Raw genomic sequence first — 476 nt, 5'->3', positions numbered from 1 at the left:
TCACCTACAGACTTTGTAAGAAGATGATACGCGAAACTTATATATGGTGTTCGTAATCATCATCCAGTAAAGACACTTACTTGTATAATCAATACGATCTTACGCGGCACATCTCATCAGTTAGTAACTACCTGGAATTAGTCAAAACAAGTCGAATCTCCCATTACCACCGAGTTCTTTGTAAGCAAGTTTCACATTGTCAAATTTGCACTCTACAACCAGAATAACATTGGTATCATCCATTTATTCTGACATTAATGAACCCTCCACAGATTGACGAACCTACGCGAGCAAAAATTGAGTATCAAAATGGCAAGGCGCTTATGGCACGAGGACCACAGGCCTTGCACGAGCACGTCGTTTTTCACATGGAAAAAGCGTTAGGCAGAGCACTTCCACAGATGGAAGTGCGATTCAAGGACGTCTCTATTTCAGCTGATATCACTGTCAAGGATGAAATGAATCTTATGCTTGAA

At 40.8% G+C, this 476-nt stretch overlaps 1 protein-coding gene across 1 annotated transcript; it reads left to right on the top strand.

Annotated features, from left to right (window-relative positions):
• Window positions 1-43: 43 nt before the first annotated feature.
• PHALS_14499 (atp-binding cassette superfamily) lies at window positions 44-475 on the top strand (the record flags this gene model as incomplete). Its single annotated transcript, XM_024730318.1, has 3 exons — window positions 44-52; window positions 142-180; window positions 273-475. Coding segments are annotated over 3 exons (251 nt in total), but the record flags the coding sequence as incomplete, so codon positions are not given.
• Window position 476: the final 1 nt, after the last annotated feature.

The sequence above is a fragment of the Plasmopara halstedii genome (genome assembly GCF_900000015.1).
Source record: "Plasmopara halstedii genome assembly, contig: Scaffold_982, whole genome shotgun sequence".
In the NCBI taxonomy this organism is placed as follows: domain Eukaryota; phylum Oomycota; class Peronosporomycetes; order Peronosporales; family Peronosporaceae; genus Plasmopara; species Plasmopara halstedii.
This window is presented reverse-complemented; position numbering and strand designations above follow the sequence as displayed.